General features: G+C 48.5%; 3 protein-coding genes across 3 annotated transcripts; all 3 read right to left on the minus strand.

The window, feature by feature from the left end:
- Window positions 1-665: 665 nt before the first annotated feature.
- LOC121183870 (mucin-5AC-like) lies at window positions 666-3,017 on the minus strand (the record flags this gene model as incomplete). Its single annotated transcript, XM_041041168.1, has 2 exons — window positions 666-1,188; window positions 1,249-3,017. Coding segments are annotated over 2 exons (2,292 nt in total), but the record flags the coding sequence as incomplete, so codon positions are not given.
- A 3,885-nt stretch (window positions 3,018-6,902) lies between these two features.
- Window positions 6,903-11,960, minus strand: LOC121182846 (mucin-5AC-like; the record flags this gene model as incomplete). Its single annotated transcript, XM_041039473.1, has 3 exons — window positions 6,903-8,687; window positions 10,170-10,201; window positions 11,072-11,960. Coding segments are annotated over 3 exons (2,706 nt in total), but the record flags the coding sequence as incomplete, so codon positions are not given.
- A 2,925-nt stretch (window positions 11,961-14,885) lies between these two features.
- On the minus strand, window positions 14,886-17,849 carry LOC121183639 (mucin-5AC-like; the record flags this gene model as incomplete). Its single annotated transcript, XM_041040798.1, has 2 exons — window positions 14,886-16,548; window positions 16,711-17,849. Coding segments are annotated over 2 exons (2,802 nt in total), but the record flags the coding sequence as incomplete, so codon positions are not given.
- Between the last annotated feature and the right edge of the window lie 1,141 nt (window positions 17,850-18,990).

Below are 18,990 nucleotides of genomic sequence, written 5' to 3' on the forward strand. Positions count from 1 at the left end.
GTAGCTGAAGTTTGAGCAGTGGTTGTTGAAGTTAGGCCAATGGTGGTTGTTGGGGCAGTAGTGGTGGTTGTTAATGAAGCAGTAGTTGTAGTTGGAACACTGGTTGTTGAAGTTGGGCCAGTGGTGGTTGTTGGGGCAGCAGTGGTGGTTGTTGATGAAACAGTAGTTGTAGTTGGAATTCTGGTTGTGGAACTCTGGTCAGTGGTGGTTGTTGGGGCAGCAGTGGTGGTTGTTGATGAAGCAGTACCTGTAGTTGGAACAGTGGTTGTTGAAGTTGGGCCAGTGGTGGTTGTTGGGGCAGCAGTGGTGGTTGTTGATGAAGCAGTACTTGTAGTCGGAACACTGCCTGTTGAAGTTGGCCCAATGGTGGTTGTTGGGGCAGCAGTGGTGGTTGTTGATGAAGCATTAGCTGTAGTTGGAACAATGGTTGTTGAAGTTGGGCCAGTGGTGGTTGTTGGGGGAGCAGTGGTGGTTGTTGATGAAGCAGTAGTTGTAGTTTGAACACTGGTTGTTGAAGTTGGGCCAATGGTGGTTGTTGTCAAGTCATCAGTTGTTTTCAATACAGCAGTCGTGGTTGCTGCAGCAGTTGTAGTTTGAGTGGTGCTCGCGGTTGAAGAGCTGGCAGTTGATGGAGCAGAAGTTGTTGTTGATTGGGCTCCAGTTGTTGATGGGATAAAAGTTGTTGTAGTTGGGCCAGTGGTGGTTGTTGGGGTAGCAGTTGTTGTAGGGATACTTGGTGTTGTAGTTTGAACAGGAGTTGTTGTACTCGGGTTGCTGGTTGTTGGTACAGCAGTCGTGGTTGCATCAGCAGCTGAAGTTTGAGCAGTGGTTAGTGTTGAAGGAGTGGAAATTGTTGAAGTTGGGCCAGCAGTAGTTGTGGTTGTGGTTGGAGTGGTGGTTGCAGTAGCTGAAGTTTGAGCAGTGGTTGTTGAAGTTAGGCCAATGGTGGTTGTTGGGGCAGCAGTGGTGGTTGTTAATGAAGCAGTAGCTGTAGTTGGAACAATGGTTGTTGAAGTTGGGCCAGTGGTGGTTGTTGGGGGAGCAGTGGTGGTTGTTGATGAAGCAGTAGTTGTAGTTTGAACACTGGTTGTTGAAGTTGGGCCAATGGTGGTTGTTGTCAAGTCATCAGTTGTTTTCAATACAGCAGTCGTGGTTGCTGCAGCAGTTGTAGTTTGAGTGGTGCTCGCGGTTGAAGAGCTGGCAGTTGATGGAGCAGAAGTTGTTGTTGATTGGGCTCCAGTTGTTGATGGGATAAAAGTTGTTGTAGTTGGGCCAGTGGTGGTTGTTGGGGCAGCAGTGGTGGTTGTTGATGAAGCAGTAGTTGTAGTTGGAACACTGCTTGTTGAAGTTGGCCCAATGGTGGTTGTTGAGCCAGCAGTGGTGGTTGTTGATGAAGCTGTAGTTGTAGTTGGAACACTGGTTGTTGATGTTGGGCCAGTGGTGGTTTCTAGGGCAGCAGTGGTGGTTGTTGATGAAGCAGTAGCTGTAGTTGGAACCATGGTTGTTGAAGTTGGGCCAGTGGTGGTTGTTGGGGAAGCAGTGGTGGTTGTTGATGAAGCAGTAGTTGTAGTTGGAACTCTGGTTGTGGAACTCTGGTCAGTGGTGGTTGTTGGGGCAGCAGTGGTGGTTGTTGATGAAGCAGTAGCTGTAGTTGGAACAGTGGTTGTTGAAGTTGTGCCAGTGGTGGTTGTTGGGGCAGCAGTGGTGGTTGTTGATGAAGCAGTAGTTGTAGTTGGAACACTGCTTATTGAAGTTGGCCCAATTATGGTTGTTGGGGCAGCAGTGGTGGTTGTTGCTGGAGCAGTAATTGTGGTTGGAGTGGTGGTTGTTGAAGTTGGGCCAATGGTGGTTTCTGGGGCAGCAGTGGTGATTGTTGATGAAGCAGTAGCTGTAGTTGGAACCATGGTTGTTGAAGTTGGGCCAGTGGTGGTTGTTGGGGAAGCAGTGGTGGTTGTTGATGAAGCAGTAGTTGTAGTTGGAACTCTGGTTGTGGAACTCTGGTCAGTGGTGGTTGTTGGGGCAGCAGTGGTGGTTGTTGATGAAGCAGTAGCTGTAGTTGGAACAGTGGTTGTTGAAGTTGGGCCAGTGGTGGTTGTTGGGGCAGCAGTGGTGGTTGTTGATGAAGCAGTAGTTTCAGTTGGAATACTGGTTGTTGAAGTTGGGCCAATGGTGGTTGTTGTCAAGACATCAGTTGTTTTCAATTCAGCTGTCATGGTTTCTGCAACAGTTGTAGTTTGAGTGGTGCTTGCTGTTGAAGAGCTGGCAGTTGTTGATGGGGCAGAAGTTGTTGTTGATTGGGCTCCATTTGTTGATCTATTAAAAGTTGTTGTAGTTGGGCCAGTGGTGGTTGTTGGGGGAGCAGTTGTTGTAGGAATACTTGTAATTGTAGTTTGAGCAGCAGTTGTTGTACTTGGGCTGTTGGTTGTTGGTACAGCAGTCGTGGTTGCATCAGCAGCTTTAATTTGAGCAGTGGTTAGTATTGAAGGAGTGGAAATTGTTGACGTTGGGCCAGCAGTAGTTGTGGTTGTGGTTGGAGTGGTGGTTGCAGTAGCTGAAGTTTGAGCAGTGGTTGTTGAAGTTAGGCCAATGGTGGTTGTTGGGGCAGTAGTGGTGGTTGTTAATGAAGCAGTAGTTGTAGTTGGAACACTGGTTGTTGAAGTTGGGCCAGTGGTGGTTGTTGGGGCAGCAGTGGTGGTTGTTGATGAAGCAGTAGTTGTAGTTGGAATTCTGGTTGTGGAACTCTGGTCAGTGGTGGTTGTTGGGGCAGCAGTGGTGGTTGTTGATGAAGCAGTAGCTGTAGTTGGAACAGTGGTTGTTGAAGTTGGGCCAGTGGTGGTTGTTGGGGCAGCAGTGGTGGTTGTTGATGAAGCAGTACTTGTAGTCGGAACACTGCCTGTTGAAGTTGGCCCAATGGTGGTTGTTGGGGCAGCAGTGGTGGTTGTTGATGAAGCAGTAGCTGTAGTTGGAACAATGGTTGTTGAAGTTGGGCCAGTGGTGGTTGTTGGGGGAGCAGTGGTGGTTGTTGATGAAGCAGTAGTTGTAGTTTGAACACTGGTTGTTGAAGTTGGGCCAATGGTGGTTGTTGTCAAGTCATCAGTTGTTTTCAATACAGCAGTCGTGGTTGCTGCAGCAGTTGTAGTTTGAGTGGTGCTTGTTGTTGAAGGGCTGGCAGTTGTTGATAGGGCTCCAGTTGTTGATGGGATAAAAGTAGTTGTAGTTGGGCCAGTGGTGGTTGTTGAAGTTGGGCCAGTGGTGGTTTCTAGGGCAGCAGTGGTGGTTGTTGATGAAGCAGTAGCTGTAGTTGGAACCATGGTTGTTGAAGTTGGGCCAGTGGTGGTTGTTGGGGAAGCAGTGGTGGTTGTTGATGAAGCAGTAGCTTTAGTTTTAACAGTGGTTGTTGAAGTTGTGCCAGTGGTGGTTGTTGGGGCAGCAGTGGTGGTTGTTGATGAAGCAGTAGTTGTAGTTGGAACACTGCTTGTTGAAGTTGGGCCAATGGTGGTTCCTGGGGCAGCAGTGGTGATTGTTGATGAAGCAGTAGTTGTAGTTGGAATTCTGGTTGTGGAACTCTGGTCAGTGGTGGTTGTTGGGGCAGCAGTGGTGGTTGTTGATGAAGCAGTAGCTGTAGTTGGAACAGTGGTTGTTGAAGTTGGGCCAGTGGTGGTTGTTGGGGCAGCAGTGGTGGTTGTTGATGAAGCAGTACTTGTAGTCGGAACACTGCCTGTTGAAGTTGGCCCAATGGTGGTTGTTGGGGCAGCAGTGGTGGTTGTTGATGAAGCAGTAGGTGTAGTTGGAACAATGGTTGTTGAAGTTGGGCCAGTGGTGGTTGTTGGGGGAGCAGTGGTGGTTGTTGATGAAGCAGTAGTTGTAGTTTGAACACTGGTTGTTGAAGTTGGGCCAATGGTGGTTGTTGTCAAGTCATCAGTTGTTTTCAATACAGCAGTCGTGGTTGCTGCAGCAGTTGTAGTTTGAGTGGTGCTCGCGGTTGAAGAGCTGGCAGTTGATGGAGCAGAAGTTGTTGTTGATTGGGCTCCAGTTGTTGATGGGATAAAAGTTGTTGTAGTTGGGCCAGTGGTGGTTGTTGGGGCAGCAGTGGTGGTTGTTGATGAAGCAGTAGCTGAAGTTTGAGCAGTGGTTGTTGAAGTTAGGCCAGTGTTGGTCGTTGGGGCAGCAGTGGTGGTTGTTGATGAAGCAGTAGTTGTGGTTGGAACAATGGTTGTTGAAGTTGGGCCAGTGGTGGTTGTTGGGGGAGCAGTGGTGGTTGTTGATGAAGCAGTAGTTGTAGTTTGAACACTGGTTGTTGAAGTTGGGCCAATGGTGGTTGTTGTCAAGTCATCAGTTGTTTTCAATACAGCAGTCGTGGTTGCTGCAGCAGTTGTAGTTTGAGTGGTGCTCGCGGTTGAAGAGCTGGCAGTTGTTGATGGAGCAGAAGTTGTTGTTGATTGGGCTCCAGTTGTTGATGGGATAAAAGTTGTTGTAGTTGCGCCAGTGGTGGTTGTTGGGGTAGCAGTTGTTGTAGGGATACTTGGTCTTGTAATTTGGACAGGAGTTGTTGTACTCGGGTTGCTGGTTGCTGGTACAGCAGTCGTGGTTGCATCAGCAGCTGAAGTTTGAGCAGTGGTTAGTGTTGAAGGAGTGGAAATTGTTGACGTTGGGCCAGTGGTGGTTGTTGGGGCAGCAGTGGCGGTGGTTGCTGAAGCAGTAGTTGTGGTTGGAGTGGTGGTTGTTGAAGTTAGGACAGTGGTGGTTTTTGGGGCAGCAGTGGTGGTTGTTGATGAAGCAGTAGCTGTAGATTGAACAGTGGTTGTTGAAGTTGGGCCAGTGGTTGTTGTTGGGGCAGCAGTGGTGGTTGTTGATGAAGCAATAGTTGTAGTTGGAACTCTGGTTGTGGAACTTGGGTCAGTGGTGGTTGTTGGGGCAGCAGTGGTGGTTGTTGATGAAGCAGTAGCTGTAGTTGGAACACTGCTTGTTGAAGTTGGCCCAATGGTGGTTGTCGGAGCAGCAGTGGTGGTTGTTGCTGAAGCAGTAGCTGTAGTTGGAACAGTGGTTGTTGAAGTTGGGCCAGTGGTGGTTGTTGGGGCAGCAGTGGTGGTTATTGATGAAGCTGTAGTTTCAGTTGGAACACTGGTTGTTGAAGTTGGGCCAATGGTGGTTGTTGTCAAGACATCAGTTGTTTTCAATTCAGCTGTCATGGTTTCTGCAACAGTTGTAGTTTGAGTGGTGCTTGCTGTTGAAGAGCTGGCAGTTGTTGATGGGGCAGAAGTTGTTGTTGATTGGGCTCCATTTGTTGATGGATTAAAAGTCGTTGTAGTTGGGCCAGTGGTGGTTGTTGAAGTTGGGCCAGTGGTGGTTTCTAGGGCAGCAGTGGTGGTTGTTGATGAAGCAGTAGCTGTAGTTGGAACCATGGTTTTTGAAGTTGTGGTTGTGGTTTGAGTGGTGGTTGCAGTAGCTGAAGTTTGAGCAGTGGTTGTGGTAGTGGTGGTTGTTAATGAAGCAGTAGTTGTAGTTGGAACACTGGTTGTTGAAGTTGGGCCAGTGGTGGTTGTTGGGGCAGCAGTGGTGGTTGTTGATGAAGCAGTAGTTGTAGTTGGAATTCTGGTTGTGGAACTCTGGTCAGTGGTGGTTGTTGGGGCAGCAGTGGTGGTTGTTGATGAAGCAGTAGCTGTAGTTGGAACAGTGGTTGTTGAAGTTGGGCCAGTGGTGGTTGTTGGGGCAGCAGTGGTGGTTGTTGATGAAGCAGTAGTTGTAGTTGGAACTCTGGTTGTGGAACTTGGGTCAGTGGTGGTTGTTGGGGCAGCAGTGGTGGTTGTTGATGAAGCAGTAGCTGTAGTTGGAACACTGCTTGTTGAAGTTGGCCCAATGGTGGTTGTCGGAGCAGCAGTGGTGGTTGTTGCTGAAGCAGTAGCTGTAGTTGGAACAGTGGTTGTTGAAGTTGGGCCAGTGGTGGTTGTTGGGGCAGCAGTGGTGGTTATTGATGAAGCTGTAGTTTCAGTTGGAACACTGGTTGTTGAAGTTGGGCCAATGGTGGTTGTTGTCAAGACATCAGTTGTTTTCAATTCAGCTGTCATGGTTTCTGCAACAGTTGTAGTTTGAGTGGTGCTTGCTGTTGAAGAGCTGGCAGTTGTTGATGGGGCAGAAGTTGTTGTTGATTGGGCTCCATTTGTTGATGGATTAAAAGTCGTTGTAGTTGGGCCAGTGGTGGTTGTTGAAGTTGGGCCAGTGGTGGTTTCTAGGGCAGCAGTGGTGGTTGTTGATGAAGCAGTAGCTGTAGTTGGAACCATGGTTTTTGAAGTTGTGGTTGTGGTTTGAGTGGTGGTTGCAGTAGCTGAAGTTTGAGCAGTGGTTGTGGTAGTGGTGGTTGTTAATGAAGCAGTAGTTGTAGTTGGAACACTGGTTGTTGAAGTTGGGCCAGTGGTGGTTGTTGGGGCAGCAGTGGTGGTTGTTGATGAAGCAGTAGTTGTAGTTGGAATTCTGGTTGTGGAACTCTGGTCAGTGGTGGTTGTTGGGGCAGCAGTGGTGGTTGTTGATGAAGCAGTAGCTGTAGTTGGAACAGTGGTTGTTGAAGTTGGGCCAGTGGTGGTTGTTGGGGCAGCAGTGGTGGTTGTTGATGAAGCAGTACTTGTAGTCGGAACACTGCCTGTTGAAGTTGGCCCAATGGTGGTTGTTGGGTCAGCAGTGGTGGTTGTTGATGAAGCAGTAGCTGTAGTTGGAACAATGGTTGTTGAAGTTGGGCCAGTGGTGGTTGTTGGGGGAGCAGTGGTGGTTGTTGATGAAGCAGTAGTTGTAGTTTGAACACTGGTTGTTGAAGTTGGGCCAATGGTGGTTGTTGTCAAGTCAGCAGTTGTTTTCAATACAGCAGTCGTGGTTGCTGCAGCAGTTGTAGTTTGAGTGGTGCTCGCGGTTGAAGAGCTGGCAGTTGATGGAGCAGAAGTTGTTGTTGATTGGGCTCCAGTTGTTGATGGGATAAAAGTTGTTGTAGTTGGGCCAGTGGTGGTTGTTGGGGTAGCAGTTGTTGTAGGGATACTTGGTGTTGTAGTTTTAACAGGAGTTGTTGTACTCGGGTTGCTGGTTGTTGGTACAGCAGTCGTGGTTGCATCAGCAGCTGAAGTTTGAGCAGTGGTTAGTGTTGAAGGAGTGGAAATTGTTGACGTTGGGCCAGCAGTAGTTGTGGTTGTGGTTGGAGTGGTGGTTGCAGTAGCTGAAGTTTGAGCAGTGGTTGTTGAAGTTAGGCCAATGGTGGTTGTTGGGGCAGTAGTGGTGGTTGTTAATGAAGCAGTAGCTGTAGTTGGAACAATGGTTGTTGAAGTTGGGCCAGTGGTGGTTGTTGGGGGAGCAGTGGTGGTTGTTGATGAAGCAGTAGTTGTAGTTTGAACACTGGTTGTTGAAGTTGGGCCAATGGTGGTTGTTGTCAAGTCATCAGTTGTTTTCAATACAGCAGTCGTGGTTGCTGCAGCAGTTGTAGTTTGAGTGGTGCTCGCGGTTGAAGAGCTGGCAGTTGATGGAGCAGAAGTTGTTGTTGATTGGGCTCCAGTTGTTGATGGGATAAAAGTTGTTGTAGTTGGGCCAGTGGTGGTTGTTGGGGCAGCAGTGGTGGTTGTTGATGAAGCAGTAGTTGTAGTTGGAACACTGCTTGTTGAAGTTGGCCCAATGGTGGTTGTTGAGCCAGCAGTGGTGGTTGTTGATGAAGCTGTAGTTGTAGTTGGAACACTGGTTGTTGATGTTGGGCCAGTGGTGGTTTTTGGGGCAGCAGTGGTGGTTGTTGATGAAGCAGTAGTTGTAGTTTGAACACTGGAGCTTGAAGTTGGGCCAGTGGTGGATGTTGTCAAGTCAGCAGTTGTTTTCAATACAGCAGTTGTGGTTGCTGCAGCAGTTGTAGTTTGAGTGGTGCTTGTTGTTGAAGGGCTGGCAGTTGTTGATAGGGCTCCAGTTGTTGATGGGATAAAATTAGTTGTAGTTGGGCCAGTGGTGGTTGTTGAAGTTGGGCCAGTGGTGGTTTCTAGGGCAGCAGTGGTGGTTGTTGATGAAGCAGTAGCTGTAGTTGGAACCATGGTTGTTGAAGTTGGGCCAGTGGTGGTTGTTGGGGAAGCAGTGGTGGTTGTTGATGAAGCAGTAGTTGTAGTTGGAACTCTGGTTGTGGAACTCTGGTCAGTGGTGGTTGTTGGGGCAGCAGTGGTGGTTGTTGATGAAGCAGTAGCTGTAGTTGGAACAGTGGTTGTTGAAGTTGTGCCAGTGGTGGTTGTTGGGGCAGCAGTGGTGGTTGTTGATGAAGCAGTAGTTGTAGTTGGAACACTGGTTGTTGAAGTTGGGCCAGTGGTGGTTGTTGGGGCAGCAGTGGTGGTTGTTGATGAAGCAGTAGCTGTAGTTGGAACAGTGGTTGTTGAAGTTGTGCCAGTGGTGGTTGTTGGGGCAGCAGTGGTGGTTGTTGATGAAGCAGTAGCTGTAGTTGGAACACTGGTTGTTGAAGTTGGGCCAGTGGTGGTTTCTAGGGCAGCAGTGGTGGTTGTTGATGAAGCAGTAGCTGTAGTTGGAACCATGGTTGTTGAAGTTGGGCCAGTGGTGGTTGTTGGGGAAACAGTGGTGGTTGTTGATGAAGCAGTAGCATTAGTTTTAACAGTGGTTGTTGAAGTTGTGCCAGTGGTGGTTGTTGGGGCAGCAGTGGTGGTTGTTGATGAAGCAGTAGTTGTAGTTGGAACACTGCTTGTTGAAGTTGGCCCAATGGTGGTTGTTGGGGCAGCAGTGGTGGTTGTTGCTGGAGCAGTAATTGTGGTTGGAGTAGTGGTTGTTGAAGTTGGGCCAATGGTGGTTTCTGGGGCAGCAGTGGTGATTGTTGATGAAGCAGTAGCTGTAGTTGGAACCATGGTTGTTGAAGTTGGGCCAGTGGTGGTTGTTGGGGCAGCAGTGGTGGTTGTTGATGAAGCAGTAGTTTCAGTTGGAACACTGGTTGTTGAAGTTGGGCCAATGGTGGTTGTTGTCAAGACATCAGTTGTTTTCAATTCAGCTGTCATGGTTTCTGCAACAGTTGTAGTTTGAGTGGTGCTTGCTGTTGAAGAGCTGGCAGTTGTTGATGGGGCAGAAGTTGTTGTTGATTGGGCTCCATTTGTTGATGGATTAAAAGTTGTTGTAGTTGGGCCAGTGGTGGTTGTTGGGGGAGCAGTTGTTGTAGGAATACTTGTAATTGTAGTTTGAGCAGTAGTTGTTGTACTTGGGCTGCTGGTTGTTGGTACAGCATTCGTGGTTGCATCAGCAGCTTTAATTTGAGCAGTGGTTAGTATTGAAGGAGTGGAAATTGTTGACGTTGGGCCAGCAGTAGTTGTGGTTGTGGTTGGAGTGGTGGTTGCAGTAGCTGAAGTTTGAGCAGTGGTTGTTGAAGTTAGGCCAATGGTGGTTGTTGGGGCAGTAGTGGTGGTTGTTAATGAAGCAGTAGTTGTAGTTGGAACACTGGTTGTTGAAGTTGGGCCAGTGGTGGTTGTTGGGGCAGCAGTGGTGGTTGTTGATGAAACAGTAGTTGTAGTTGGAATTCTGGTTGTGGAACTCTGGTCAGTGGTGGTTGTTGGGGCAGCAGTGGTGGTTGTTGATGAAGCAGTACTTGTAGTCGGAACACTGCCTGTTGAAGTTGGCCCAATGGTGGTTGTTGGGGCAGCAGTGGTGGTTGTTGATGAAGCATTAGCTGTAGTTGGAACAGTGGTTGTTGAAGTTGGGCCAGTGGTGGTTGTTGGGGCAGCAGTGGTGGTTGTTGATGAAGCAGTACTTGTAGTCGGAACACTGCCTGTTGAAGTTGGCCCAATGGTGGTTGTTGGGGCAGCAGTGGTGGTTGTTGATGAAGCATTAGCTGTAGTTGGAACAATGGTTGTTGAAGTTGGGCCAGTGGTGGTTGTTGGGGGAGCAGTGGTGGTTGTTGATGAAGCAGTAGTTGTAGTTTGAACACTGGTTGTTGAAGTTGGGCCAATGGTGGTTGTTGTCAAGTCATCAGTTGTTTTCAATACAGCAGTCGTGGTTGCTGCAGCAGTTGTAGTTTGAGTGGTGCTCGCGGTTGAAGAGCTGGCAGTTGATGGAGCAGAAGTTGTTGTTGATTGGGCTCCAGTTGTTGATGGGATAAAAGTTGTTGTAGTTGGGCCAGTGGTGGTTGTTGGGGTAGCAGTTGTTGTAGGGATACTTGGTGTTGTAGTTTGAACAGGAGTTGTTGTACTCGGGTTGCTGGTTGTTGGTACAGCAGTCGTGGTTGCATCAGCAGCTGAAGTTTGAGCAGTGGTTAGTGTTGAAGGAGTGGAAATTGTTGAAGTTGGGCCAGCAGTAGTTGTGGTTGTGGTTGGAGTGGTGGTTGCAGTAGCTGAAGTTTGAGCAGTGGTTGTTGAAGTTAGGCCAATGGTGGTTGTTGGGGCAGCAGTGGTGGTTGTTAATGAAGCAGTAGCTGTAGTTGGAACAATGGTTGTTGAAGTTGGGCCAGTGGTGGTTGTTGGGGGAGCAGTGGTGGTTGTTGATGAAGCAGTAGTTGTAGTTTGAACACTGGTTGTTGAAGTTGGGCCAATGGTGGTTGTTGTCAAGTCATCAGTTGTTTTCAATACAGCAGTCGTGGTTGCTGCAGCAGTTGTAGTTTGAGTGGTGCTCGCGGTTGAAGAGCTGGCAGTTGATGGAGCAGAAGTTGTTGTTGATTGGGCTCCAGTTGTTGATGGGATAAAAGTTGTTGTAGTTGGGCCAGTGGTGGTTGTTGGGGCAGCAGTGGTGGTTGTTGATGAAGCAGTAGTTGTAGTTGGAACACTGCTTGTTGAAGTTGGCCCAATGGTGGTTGTTGAGCCAGCAGTGGTGGTTGTTGATGAAGCTGTAGTTGTAGTTGGAACACTGGTTGTTGATGTTGGGCCAGTGGTGGTTTTTGGGGCAGCAGTGGTGGTTGTTGATGAAGCAGTAGTTGTAGTTTGAACACTGGAGCTTGAAGTTGGGCCAGTGGTGGATGTTGTCAAGTCAGCAGTTGTTTTCAATACAGCAGTTGTGGTTGCTGCAGCAGTTGTAGTTTGAGTGGTGCTTGTTGTTGAAGGGCTGGCAGTTGTTGATAGGGCTCCAGTTGTTGATGGGATAAAATTAGTTGTAGTTGGGCCAGTGGTGGTTGTTGAAGTTGGGCCAGTGGTGGTTTCTAGGGCAGCAGTGGTGGTTGTTGATGAAGCAGTAGCTGTAGTTGGAACCATGGTTGTTGAAGTTGGGCCAGTGGTGGTTGTTGGGGAAGCAGTGGTGGTTGTTGATGAAGCAGTAGTTGTAGTTGGAACTCTGGTTGTGGAACTCTGGTCAGTGGTGGTTGTTGGGGCAGCAGTGGTGGTTGTTGATGAAGCAGTAGCTGTAGTTGGAACAGTGGTTGTTGAAGTTGTGCCAGTGGTGGTTGTTGGGGCAGCAGTGGTGGTTGTTGATGAAGCAGTAGTTGTAGTTGGAACAGTGGTTGTTGAAGTTGGGCCAGTGGTGGTTGTTGGGGCAGCAGTGGTGGTTGTTGATGAAGCAGTAGCTGTAGTTGGAACAGTGGTTGTTGAAGTTGTGCCAGTGGTGGTTGTTGGGGCAGCAGTGGTGGTTGTTGATGAAGCAGTAGTTGTAGTTGGAACACTGGTTGTTGAAGTTGGGCCAGTGGTGGTTTCTAGGGCAGCAGTGGTGGTTGTTGATGAAGCAGTAGCTGTAGTTGGAACCATGGTTGTTGAAGTTGGGCCAGTGGTGGTTGTTGGGGAAACAGTGGTGGTTGTTGATGAAGCAGTAGCATTAGTTTTAACAGTGGTTGTTGAAGTTGTGCCAGTGGTGGTTGTTGGGGCAGCAGTGGTGGTTGTTGATGAAGCAGTAGTTGTAGTTGGAACACTGGTTGTTGAAGTTGGGCCAGTGGTGGTTTCTAGGGCAGCAGTGGTGGTTGTTGATGAAGCAGTAGCTGTAGTTGGAACCATGGTTGTTGAAGTTGGGCCAGTGGTGGTTGTTGGGGAAACAGTGGTGGTTGTTGATGAAGCAGTAGCATTAGTTTTAACAGTGGTTGTTGAAGTTGTGCCAGTGGTGGTTGTTGGGGCAGCAGTGGTGGTTGTTGATGAAGCAGTAGTTGTAGTTGGAACACTGCTTGTTGAAGTTGGCCCAATGGTGGTTGTTGGGGCAGCAGTGGTGGTTGTTGCTGGAGCAGTAATTGTAGTTGGAACACTGGTTGTTGAAGTTGGGCCAGTGGTGGTTTCTAGGGCAGCAGTGGTGGTTTTTGATGAAGCAGTAGCTGTAGTTGGAACCATGGTTGTTGAAGTTGGGCCAGTGGTGGTTTCTAGGGCAGCAGTGGTGGTTGTTGATGAAGCAGTAGCTGTAGTTGGAACCATGGTTGTTGAAGTTGGGCCAGTGGTGGTTGTTGGGGAAACAGTGGTGGTTGTTGATGAAGCAGTAGCATTAGTTTTAACAGTGGTTGTTGAAGTTGTGCCAGTGGTGGTTGTTGGGGCAGCAGTGGTGGTTGTTGATGAAGCAGTAGTTGTAGTTGGAACACTGCTTGTTGAAGTTGGCCCAATGGTGGTTGTTGGGGCAGCAGTGGTGGTTGTTGCTGGAGCAGTAATTGTGGTTGGAGTAGTGGTTGTTGAAGTTGGGCCAATGGTGGTTTCTGGGGCAGCAGTGGTGATTGTTGATGAAGCAGTAGCTGTAGTTGGAACCATGGTTGTTGAAGTTGGGCCAGTGGTGGTTGTTGGGGCAGCAGTGGTGGTTGTTGATGAAGCAGTAGTTTCAGTTGGAACACTGGTTGTTGAAGTTGGGCCAATGGTGGTTGTTGTCAAGACATCAGTTGTTTTCAATTCAGCTGTCATGGTTTCTGCAACAGTTGTAGTTTGAGTGGTGCTTGCTGTTGAAGAGCTGGCAGTTGTTGATGGGGCAGAAGTTGTTGTTGATTGGGCTCCATTTGTTGATGGATTAAAAGTTGTTGTAGTTGGGCCAGTGGTGGTTGTTGGGGGAGCAGTTGTTGTAGGAATACTTGTAATTGTAGTTTGAGCAGTAGTTGTTGTACTTGGGCTGCTGGTTGTTGGTACAGCATTCGTGGTTGCATCAGCAGCTTTAATTTGAGCAGTGGTTAGTATTGAAGGAGTGGAAATTGTTGACGTTGGGCCAGCAGTAGTTGTGGTTGTGGTTGGAGTGGTGGTTGCAGTAGCTGAAGTTTGAGCAGTGGTTGTTGAAGTTAGGCCAATGGTGGTTGTTGGGGCAGTAGTGGTGGTTGTTAATGAAGCAGTAGTTGTAGTTGGAACACTGGTTGTTGAAGTTGGGCCAGTGGTGGTTGTTGGGGCAGCAGTGGTGGTTGTTGATGAAACAGTAGTTGTAGTTGGAATTCTGGTTGTGGAACTCTGGTCAGTGGTGGTTGTTGGGGCAGCAGTGGTGGTTGTTGATGAAGCAGTACCTGTAGTTGGAACAGTGGTTGTTGAAGTTGGGCCAGTGGTGGTTGTTGGGGCAGCAGTGGTGGTTGTTGATGAAGCAGTACTTGTAGTCGGAACACTGCCTGTTGAAGTTGGCCCAATGGTGGTTGTTGGGGCAGCAGTGGTGATTGTTGATGAAGCATTAGCTGTAGTTGGAACAATGGTTGTTGAAGTTGGGCCAGTGGTGGTTGTTGGGGGAGCAGTGGTGGTTGTTGATGAAGCAGTAGTTGTAGTTTGAACACTGGTTGTTGAAGTTGGGCCAATGGTGGTTGTTGTCAAGTCATCAGTTGTTTTCAATACAGCAGTCGTGGTTGCTGCAGCAGTTGTAGTTTGAGTGGTGCTCGCGGTTGAAGAGCTGGCAGTTGATGGAGCAGAAGTTGTTGTTGATTGGGCTCCAGTTGTTGATGGGATAAAAGTTGTTGTAGTTGGGCCAGTGGTGGTTGTTGGGGTAGCAGTTGTTGTAGGGATACTTGGTGTTGTAGTTTGAACAGGAGTTGTTGTACTCGGGTTGCTGGTTGTTGGTACAGCAGTCGTGGTTGCATCAGCAGCTGAAGTTTGAGCAGTGGTTAGTGTTGAAGGAGTGGAAATTGTTGAAGTTGGGCCAGCAGTAGTTGTGGTTGTGGTTGGAGTGGTGGTTGCAGTAGCTGAAGTTTGAGCAGTGGTTGTTGAAGTTAGGCCAATGGTGGTTGTTGGGGCAGCAGTGGTGGTTGTTAATGAAGCAGTAGCTGTAGTTGGAACAATGGTTGTTGAAGTTGGGCCAGTGGTGGTTGTTGGGGGAGCAGTGGTGGTTGTTGATGAAGCAGTAGTTGTAGTTTGAACACTGGTTGTTGAAGTTGGGCCAATGGTGGTTGTTGTCAAGTCATCAGTTGTTTTCAATACAGCAGTCGTGGTTGCTGCAGCAGTTGTAGTTTGAGTGGTGCTCGCGGTTGAAGAGCTGGCAGTTGATGGAGCAGAAGTTGTTGTTGATTGGGCTCCAGTTGTTGATGGGATAAAAGTTGTTGTAGTTGGGCCAGTGGTGGTTGTTGGGGTAGCAGTTGTTGTAGGGATACTTGGTGTTGTAGTTTGAACAGGAGTTGTTGTACTCGGGTTGCTGGTTGTTGGTACAGCAGTCGTGGTTGCATCAGCAGCTGAAGTTTGAGCAGTGGTTAGTGTTGAAGGAGTGGAAATTGTTGAAGTTGGGCCAGCAGTAGTTGTGGTTGTGGTTGGAGTGGTGGTTGCAGTAGCTGAAGTTTGAGCAGTGGTTGTTGAAGTTAGGCCAATGGTGGTTGTTGGGGCAGCAGTGGTGGTTGTTAATGAAGCAGTAGCTGTAGTTGGAACAATGGTTGTTGAAGTTGGGCCAGTGGTGGTTGTTGGGGGAGCAGTGGTGGTTGTTGATGAAGCAGTAGTTGTAGTTTGAACACTGGTTGTTGAAGTTGGGCCAATGGTGGTTGTTGTCAAGTCATCAGTTGTTTTCAATACAGCAGTCGTGGTTGCTGCAGCAGTTGTAGTTTGAGTGGTGCTCGCGGTTGAAGAGCTGGCAGTTGATGGAGCAGAAGTTGTTGTTGATTGGGCTCCAGTTGTTGATGGGATAAAAGTTGTTGTAGTTGGGCCAGTGGTGGTTGTTGGGGTAGCAGTTGTTGTAGGGATACTTGGTGTTGTAGTTTGAACAGGAGTTGTTGTACTCGGGTTGCTGGTTGTTGGTACAGCAGTCGTGGTTGCATCAGCAGCTGAAGTTTGAGCAGTGGTTAGTGTTGAAGGAGTGGAAATTGTTGAAGTTGGGCCAGCAGTAGTTGTGGTTGTGGTTGGAGTGGTGGTTGCAGTAGCTGAAGTTTGAGCAGTGGTTGTTGAAGTTAGGCCAATGGTGGTTGTTGGGGCAGCAGTGGTGGTTGTTAATGAAGCAGTAGCTGTAGTTGGAACAATGGTTGTTGAAGTTGGGCCAGTGGTGGTTGTTGGGGGAGCAGTGGTGGTTGTTGATGAAGCAGTAGTTGTAGTTTGAACACTGGTTGTTGAAGTTGGGCCAATGGTGGTTGTTGTCAAGTCATCAGTTGTTTTCAATACAGCAGTCGTGGTTGCTGCAGCAGTTGTAGTTTGAGTGGTGCTCGCGGTTGAAGAGCTGGCAGTTGATGGAGCAGAAGTTGTTGTTGATTGGGCTCCAGTTGTTGATGGGATAAAAGTTGTTGTAGTTGGGCCAGTGGTGGTTGTTGGGGCAGCAGTGGTGGTTGTTGATGAAGCAGTAGTTGTAGTTGGAACACTGCTTGTTGAAGTTGGCCCAATGGTGGTTGTTGAGCCAGCAGTGGTGGTTGTTGATGAAGCTGTAGTTGTAGTTGGAACACTGGTTGTTGATGTTGGGCCAGTGGTGGTTTTTGGGGCAGCAGTGGTGGTTGTTGATGAAGCAGTAGTTGTAGTTTGAACACTGGAGCTTGAAGTTGGGCCAGTGGTGGATGTTGTCAAGTCAGCAGTTGTTTTCAATACAGCAGTTGTGGTTGCTGCAGCAGTTGTAGTTTGAGTGGTGCTTGTTGTTGAAGGGCTGGCAGTTGTTGATAGGGCTCCAGTTGTTGATGGGATAAAATTAGTTGTAGTTGGGCCAGTGGTGGTTGTTGAAGTTGGGCCAGTGGTGGTTTCTAGGGCAGCAGTGGTGGTTGTTGATGAAGCAGTAGCTGTAGTTGGAACAGTGGTTGTTGAAGTTGTGCCAGTGGTGGTTGTTGGGGCAGCAGTGGTGGTTGTTGATGAAGCAGTAGTTGTAGTTGGAACACTGCTTATTGAAGTTGGCCCAATTATGGTTGTTGGGGCAGCAGTGGTGGTTGTTGCTGGAGCAGTAATTGTGGTTGGAGTGGTGGTTGTTGAAGTTGGGCCAATGGTGGTTTCTGGGGCAGCAGTGGTGATTGTTGATGAAGCAGTAGCTGTAGTTGGAACCATGGTTGTTGAAGTTGGGCCAGTGGTGGTTGTTGGGGAAGCAGTGGTGGTTGTTGATGAAGCAGTAGTTGTAGTTGGAACTCTGGTTGTGGAACTCTGGTCAGTGGTGGTTGTTGGGGCAGCAGTGGTGGTTGTTGATGAAGCAGTAGCTGTAGTTGGAACAGTGGTTGTTGAAGTTGGGCCAGTGGTGGTTGTTGGGGCAGTAGTGGTGGTTGTTGATGAAGCAGTAGTTTCAGTTGGAATACTGGTTGTTGAAGTTGGGCCAATGGTGGTTGTTGTCAAGACATCAGTTGTTTTCAATTCAGCTGTCATGGTTTCTGCAACAGTTGTAGTTTGAGTGGTGCTTGCTGTTGAAGAGCTGGCAGTTGTTGATGGGGCAGAAGTTGTTGTTGATTGGGCTCCATTTGTTGATCTATTAAAAGTTGTTGTAGTTGGGCCAGTGGTGGTTGTTGGGGGAGCAGTTGTTGTAGGAATACTTGTAATTGTAGTTTGAGCAGCAGTTGTTGTACTTGGGCTGTTGGTTGTTGGTACAGCAGTCGTGGTTGCATCAGCAGCTTTAATTTGAGCAGTGGTTAGTATTGAAGGAGTGGAAATTGTTGACGTTGGGCCAGCAGTAGTTGTGGTTGTGGTTGGAGTGGTGGTTGCAGTAGCTGAAGTTTGAGCAGTGGTTGTTGAAGTTAGGCCAATGGTGGTTGTTGGGGCAGTAGTGGTGGTTGTTAATGAAGCAGTAGTTGTAGTTGGAACACTGGTTGTTGAAGTTGGGCCAGTGGTGGTTGTTGGGGCAGCAGTGGTGGTTGTTGATGAAGCAGTAGTTGTAGTTGGAATTCTGGTTGTGGAACTCTGGTCAGTGGTGGTTGTTGGGGCAGCAGTGGTGGTTGTTGATGAAGCAGTAGCTGTAGTTGGAACAGTGGTTGTTGAAGTTGGGCCAGTGGTGGTTGTTGGGGCAGCAGTGGTGGTTGTTGATGAAGCAGTACTTGTAGTCGGAACACTGCCTGTTGAAGTTGGCCCAATGGTGGTTGTTGGGGCAGCAGTGGTGGTTGTTGATGAAGCAGTAGCTGTAGTTGGAACAATGGTTGTTGAAGTTGGGCCAGTGGTGGTTGTTGGGGGAGCAGTGGTGGTTGTTGATGAAGCAGTAGTTGTAGTTTGAACACTGGTTGTTGAAGTTGGGCCAATGGTGGTTGTTGTCAAGTCATCAGTTGTTTTCAATACAGCAGTCGTGGTTGCTGCAGCAGTTGTAGTTTGAGTGGTGCTTGTTGTTGAAGGGCTGGCAGTTGTTGATAGGGCTCCAGTTGTTGATGGGATAAAAGTAGTTGTAGTTGGGCCAGTGGTGGTTGTTGAAGTTGGGCCAGTGGTGGTTTCTAGGGCAGCAGTGGTGGTTGTTGATGAAGCAGTAGCTGTAGTTGGAACCATGGTTGTTGAAGTTGGGCCAGTGGTGGTTGTTGGGGAAGCAGTGGTGGTTGTTGATGAAGCAGTAGCTTTAGTTTTAACAGTGGTTGTTGAAGTTGTGCCAGTGGTGGTTGTTGGGGCAGCAGTGGTGGTTGTTGATGAAGCAGTAGTTGTAGTTGGAACACTGCTTGTTGAAGTTGGGCCAATGGTGGTTCCTGGGGCAGCAGTGGTGATTGTTGATGAAGCAGTAGTTGTAGTTGGAATTCTGGTTGTGGAACTCTGGTCAGTGGTGGTTGTTGGGGCAGCAGTGGTGGTTGTTGATGAAGCAGTAGCTGTAGTTGGAACAGTGGTTGTTGAAGTTGGGCCAGTGGTGGTTGTTGGGGCAGCAGTGGTGGTTGTTGATGAAGCAGTACTTGTAGTCGGAACACTGCCTGTTGTAGTTGGCCCAATGGTGGTTGTTGGGGCAGCAGTGGTGGTTGTTGATGAAGCAGTAGCTGTAGTTGGAACAATGGTTGTTGAAGTTGGGCCAGTGGTAGTTGTTGGGGGAGCAGTGGTGGTTGTTGATGAAGCAGTAGTTGTAGTTTGAACACTGGTTGTTGAAGTTGGGCCAATGGTGGTTGTTGTCAAGTCATCAGTTGTTTTCAATACAGCAGTCGTGGTTGCTGCAGCAGTTGTAGTTTGAGTGGTGCTCGCGGTTGAAGAGCTGGCAGTTGATGGAGCAGAAGTTGTTGTTGATTGGGCTCCAGTTGTTGATGGGATAAAAGTTGTTGTAGTTGGGCCAGTGGTGGTTGTTGGGGTAGCAGTTGTTGTAGGGATACTTGGTGTTGTAGTTTGAACAGGAGTTGTTGTACTCGGGTTGCTGGTTGTTGGTACAGCAGTCGTGGTTGCATCAGCAGCTGAAGTTTGAGCAGTGGTTAGTGTTGAAGGAGTGGAAATTGTTGAAGTTGGGCCAGCAGTAGTTGTGGTTGTGGTTGGAGTGGTGGTTGCAGTAGCTGAAGTTTGAGCAGTGGTTGTTGAAGTTAGGCCAATGGTGGTTGTTGGGGCAGTAGTGGTGGTTGTTAATGAAGCAGTAGCTGTAGTTGGAACAATGGTTGTTGAAGTTGGGCCAGTGGTGGTTGTTGGGGGAGCAGTGGTGGTTGTTGATGAAGCAGTAGTTGTAGTTTGAACACTGGTTGTTGAAGTTGGGCCAATGGTGGTTGTTGTCAAGTCATCAGTTGTTTTCAATACAGCAGTCGTGGTTGCTGCAGCAGTTGTAGTTTGAGTGGTGCTTGCTGTTGAAGAGCTGGCAGTTGTTGATGGGGCAGAAGTTGTTGTTGATTGGGCTCCATTTGTTGAT

This window comes from Toxotes jaculatrix, chromosome 6 (genome assembly GCF_017976425.1).
Source record: "Toxotes jaculatrix isolate fToxJac2 chromosome 6, fToxJac2.pri, whole genome shotgun sequence".
Lineage (NCBI taxonomy): Eukaryota > Metazoa > Chordata > Actinopteri > Toxotidae > Toxotes > Toxotes jaculatrix.